This window comes from Cucurbita pepo, chromosome LG05, assembly GCF_002806865.2.
Source record: "Cucurbita pepo subsp. pepo cultivar mu-cu-16 chromosome LG05, ASM280686v2, whole genome shotgun sequence".
Classification (NCBI taxonomy): domain Eukaryota; kingdom Viridiplantae; phylum Streptophyta; class Magnoliopsida; order Cucurbitales; family Cucurbitaceae; genus Cucurbita; species Cucurbita pepo.
In genome coordinates, this window is record NC_036642.1 from 8,064,306 (window position 1) to 8,070,305 (window position 6,000).

A 6,000-nucleotide genomic window follows, 5' to 3' on the forward strand; every position below is an offset into this window, starting at 1 on the left:
TAGAACATTGTGGTTCAGCATAAATGTTTTGAAATTTTACCAAATAACTCAATTAAATGTGTAATTAGGCTCGATTAATGCAAATTATTTTTCTTTTCACGTTGAACCACAATGGGCTATTTCATGCTAATTAATTAGAATAAAATGAGCCATTAATGAAAAAACTCTAGTTTTGGAGAGATATAAAAGGACTTTGAGTCTAGGTCAGTAATCTCCTGACAATATCGACTTTACCCTATGGAAGTAATGAGCAATTGTCATTTTACGTCGTGAGATTGATAACATCTCGTTCTTTAGAAGTTATAGCCTCTTATCATTCTTTTTTAAAACAACATCATGAACTCTGAGATCCCACATCGATGGGAAGGAGAATGAAGATTGTTTATAAAAGTATGGAAACCTCTCACTAACAGACGCCCTTTAAAAAACTTGAGGAAAAGTCCAAAGATGAGAATACATGCTAGGAGTGGGCTTGAGCTATTACAATATACTTTTCTACTTTCTAAAACCATTTTTGCAATTTTATAAACCCAAATCATTGAACTTTTTAAAATTTGGTTATAATTTTGATAACTTTTTTGTAATATTAGATAATAAAAAAATAAATAAATAAATATATCATTTACAAATAGAAAATAAAATAAAATAAAGAACAATAATTATTCAATATTTTGTTCAAATATTACAAAAATCAACCCAAGACATGTATGATTGAACATAGGTTTCGTGTTCTAATTTTAAAGTTGTTTTTCATTTTTTTTTAGTTCCACCCTTACAAATTTTAATGATTTGAGTTCACTCATATTTAAATAAACTTAAGTAATATAAATTAGTTTATGGACACTAATTCCAACCAAAGACATAGAAGGAAAGCAATCCGTTACAACCTTCAACAAACATAGTTTTAACTTAATCCGTTACAACGTTTTATAAACACAACATACTGTCAAAAAACAAAGAAGTGATTTAGTTGTATATAAACCCATTACCTCTCCTAAACCTTTTCCAACCCAAAACATAGAAACTTCAAACACAATGGTGTTGGATCAAAACATCCATGTTCTCATGGCCTCAGCTGCCTTACAAGGCCATTTGAACCCCATGCTCAAGTTCGCCAAATCCCTCATCTCAAAGGGAATTCATGTCACCCTTGCCACCACCGACCTTGCACGCCACCGTATGCTCAAACACGCTACTACCTCCGATCCCGCCAACCCATCAATCCAATTCGAGTTCTTCTCCGATGGCCTCGACCTCGACTTCGACCGGGACGCCAACTCTGACATTTTTATTGACTCTCTAAGAACCAAAGCTAGCAAAAACCTCTCAAATCTCATTGCTAAATTATCCCAAACTACAAAATTCTCGTGCCTAATCCTCCACCAATTTGTGCCTTGGTTCATACCTATTGCTAAAGAAAACAATCTCCCTTGCGCTGTGCTTTGGATCCAGCCTTGCGCTCTCTACTCCATCTACTATCGTTTCTTTAACAAACTCAATGAGTTCGCCATTTTACATAACAAGAACGAGCCTCTCCAATTACCCGGCTTGCCATTACTCAACTTTGAAGACCTCCCTACCTTCATCCACCCCAATGCTTATCTTTGCTTCCAAAAACTCCTCTCAGAGTTTTTCAGCTACTTGGATGAGGTGAAGTGGGTTTTGGGGACTTCGTTCGACGAGCTGGAGGAGGAGGTTTTGGGGTCAATGAACGGTGGGGTTGTTCGGCCGATGATATCGCCGATCGGGCCATTAGTATCGCCATTTTTGCTTGGGAAGGAGGAGAAAGTGGTGGAGGGTGGGCTAAGCGTAGACATGTGGAAGGCGGATGATTCTTGCCTGCAATGGCTGGATGGGCGGGACATGGGGTCAGTTGTTTATGTGTCGTTTGGGAGTATTCTTGTTTTGTGTCAAGAGCAAGTTGACAATATTGCTAGTGCGTTATTGATGAGTGGGAAGCCGTTTCTTTGGGTGTTCAAGCGACCGTCGCCTGAGCAATCTACTGAGGGTTGCACTGTTCGGCTGCCGGATGGGTTTCTTGAGGCTATTGGTGAGAGGGGACTCGTCGTGAATTGGTGCTCTCAAGAACAGGTTTGTTTAACGTTTTACTCCTAAATTAGTTAGGAATTACGACTCTCCAGGGTGGTATGATGTTGTCCATTTTGAGTATAAGCTCGAGTGGTTTTGCTTTGGACTTCCCAGAAAAACCTCATACTATTGGAGATAGTATTCTCCACTTATAAACCACTACCCAATAATCCTGAACAATCCTCCCCTCGAACAAAGTACACTATAAGCCTTCCTTTAATCGAGATTTGACTCCTTTCTCTGACATCCTCCTCGAACAAAGTACACCCTTTGTTCGACATTTTAGTCACTTTTGACTACTCCTTCAAGACCCACAATTCTTTGTTCGACATAGCTAAGTTTAGGGCAGGACTCTAATACCATATTAGGAATCACGACTCTCCACAATCGTATGATATTGTTTATTTTGAGCATAAGCTCTCGTGGCTTTGCTTTGGGATTCTCCAAACGACCTCATACTAATGAAGATAGTATTCTCCCCTTGTAAACTCATGATCTTCTCCTAACTTAACTAACGTTCGACTCACTCCTAATAATCTTCAACAAAATTATCATTTGATCTTGTGAATATTTAATAATTAGTACGTGTATTTCTAACAAGGTTCTCAAGCATAAAGCGGTGGGTTGCTTCCTAACTCATTGTGGGTGGAACTCAACGCTTGAGACGGTGGTCGCCGGAGTTCCGGTGATAGCATTTCCAGAGTGGACGGATCAACCAACAAATGCAAAATTGTTAACGGACGTTTTCAAGATAGGTGTGAGGATGAGAAAGGGAGATAATGGAGTTGCTAGTTCAAAAGAAGTGGAGAGATGCATATGGGAGATGACCGACGGCCCAAAAGCAAAGGCAATGGCAAAAAGGGCAGTAGAGTTGATGGAGGCAGCCAAAAGAGCGGTGGAGGACGGCGGTTCTTCTCACCGGAATCTTGATGAATTTATTGCTGACATTTGTTGCAAGAAGGTGACAACTTAGATGCATGCAAATGGAGTTCTACGTTTGTTTTTTATGTGTTGTAATGCTATCCAATAAATCAGTGTTTGTTTCTTAAAATGTCAAAGGTTTATATTTATGTTCCATTTATATGTTTTGATTTTTATTTTGAATTAAAATCTTTTATAGTAAGTATTTTATTTTATTTTCTTTACATATGTCATCAAGTTTAAAAATTAATTATAGAGTTTTTAAAAAATAATGCAGATTTTTATAAAATAAAAAATTACTTTTTTTTTTTTTTTTTTTTTTTTTTTTTTTTTTTTTTTNATTTTTTTGAAAGGCAGTGCAGACGTTACTTTTAAAAATGGCAGTTTAGACTTTTAAAAATGGTAATGCATATTTATTAAAAAGGTTGTGTAAATTTTAAGCAATAAAAGGAACCATATATCTGTTAATTTTGCTTCATATTAATTTAATTATGAATGGTATATTCGTTTTAAATTAATTGATTGGCATAAAAATGTCATTTAGTCTAAATTCACCGTACGATAATCATGATCATGCATTAGGTTGTTTTCTAAAATATTTTTCTAATTTTTTGATATATGGAAATAGGTTAGAAAATTGAATAAGGAAATTCTTGCCTTATACGAGGCCTACGAGGTCAAACTGACTGGTGGGTCCATATTCGTACGTATAGGCCATGTGTAGGAGGATCAGGAGGTGTGTGAACTACTTGGTGGGTCCATATTCACATGTATGGATCGTGTGTAGAGTAATAAATACGCATTCGATGATGACTCGGTTAGGATAGTCATCTAAGGGAATATGGTTCTAAAATGATAGGTCTCATTCATGTTATATGTCTTTGCATTCTCCAACCTCAATAGTAAGGTCACTTAGTGAGTATGTCTTAAAATGCTCAAGTCACATGTTATTTCTATATTTCAGATAAAGGCAAGGTACCCTTACACGGTTGATGGTGGCATCACAATTTAAATACCATGACACATGCATAGGGTAGTCACATTTATTTATTAAATCTTAGGTTAGTGTAGGGTATTGATGTTTTACTTCTACTATGTTTATTTTAAGTTTTTTCTTTGTATTGTTTTAAGACTTTTTCCTTAAACATGTAAGTCCATGACATTATTTTATGACACAATTTTAAAGGAATGTTATATCATGTACATAGTAGCGACTCTGGTTCTCTTTAGAAACTAGAGTCGTGACATATATATACTTAGTAAATATATGTATATGTAAGAAGAATATGGTGCAATATCGAAATTTAATTTTTTTAGAAATGATGTTAAATATTATATTATATTATATTTTTCTTTATAAAATATTATTAGATTTACAGGTTGTTTTATATGTTTTTAATAGATATTGAAAATGGAAAATAATTTCTTGAGGGGGTGTAAGGCAGGTGCATTATGCTTAATTTCTTGGCAAGAATACAGTCACAAGCTCAAATGGTAAGTAAACGATCAATTAATCAAGGAATCCATTTATGATTCCTTTATCTCTTTAGAGCCTTGTGATAGTAATTTTAGCTATGGTAATGTAACACCCGAGTAAATTAGGAGTACGTGAATAAACTGAGACCACACCGAAATGAGAGCAATTTTGAGAGTGGGATCATTCAGAAATGTTTAAAATAATTGAAAGTTACTTCTCACTCAAATAAGGTGTACATTTCTTTTTAGCGACTTAATCACAAGAACTCCAAAATTAACTTTGCTTTACTTGAAGTAATTCTACGTTCGATGACCTCTAATAAATTTTTAGAAGAAGCACATGAGTGAGAACAATACATGATGAAAGAACTTGTGCTAGTTTGTGGGGACAATCCTCACTTTTTCAAGTGAGAAGTAAGTAATATGACCATGACGCTAGGAATGCAAGGAAATGTCGGGATCATCAAGTATCAGAATTGGATTATGAATTCTGGACATGGGTCATTGCAAGTAATCACTACGAAAACTAAATAAGGAAGGTAGTGCAAGCGAGCTGAATAACTCTCATAGATGAGTGTAGATGAGGAATTGAGGCTTCTAAACATGAGTCGTTATAGACTTCTAGATTTTAATAAACTATTGAAAGTTCGAAAATATTTTTTTTATACTGAAGAGTAGTATTAAAACTTTTTTTTTTTTTATGAAATATATTTTTATTACTTTAACCTAATTAATATATATATAATAAATGTAGTGGACAAGTGCATGCAATTGACTTTGCAAAATAGTAATTTGTTTGAACAATAATTATTTAGGAGTAATAAGAAGCAATTGGGCCATTTGTTTTAAGTATGGCCTTTGAAACTTCTTGTGGCTAATGACATTAAACGAGACCTCTCATATCAGTTTATTTTCAACCTCCGCTATCCTAACGGTTACTTGGATGTGTACTTAATTTTCCTGTACACGGTTCACACATGCAAGTATGGACTCACTAGTCAGCTCGCACGCCTTCTGGGGCCCTTTCCTGGTCGGCGAGCATTCTCTAGTAGCTGTTGATGCTGGACACCCCAATAACATTATGATAAACATAATGATCGTTTTCTTGCCTCGTAACATACGTGTACGTGCTATCATGAAGGATAAGAGGTGTCCCCCAATGCATGAGCACATAATAATGTATGAGATCCTAACATTTTTCGATTTTCATTATCATTTAATACAACCCCAATCTTCCTTCCTATCATATCATTTTGTCATTTCATTTCTCATATTGTTTTTCATATAATTTATCATATCTTTCATGTGTATATCGGAGTTATATTTCATGCTAGTTCATCATTTTGCATGTCAATCATATCATACATATGTCATATCATAACGTTTCATGCTTCCAGACATAACAATTCTCATCAAGTACATATCATACCATATCATATATCACAACAGTCATATAGCATAATCGCATTTCATAACTCACACCATAACATATCATATCACAATATATCATATCAT

At 34.9% G+C, this 6,000-nt stretch overlaps 1 protein-coding gene across 1 annotated transcript; it reads left to right on the plus strand.

Moving 5' to 3' along the window:
• Window positions 1-977: 977 nt before the first annotated feature.
• LOC111794761 (UDP-glycosyltransferase 84B2-like) lies at window positions 978-3,139 on the plus strand. Its single transcript, XM_023676896.1, has 2 exons — window positions 978-2,091; window positions 2,690-3,139. The coding sequence occupies exons 1-2, from the start codon at window positions 1,036-1,038 to the stop codon at window positions 3,059-3,061; spliced, it is 1,428 nt and encodes a 475-aa protein (XP_023532664.1). The 5' UTR covers window positions 978-1,035; the 3' UTR covers window positions 3,062-3,139.
• The last annotated feature ends 2,861 nt before the right edge of the window (window positions 3,140-6,000 follow it).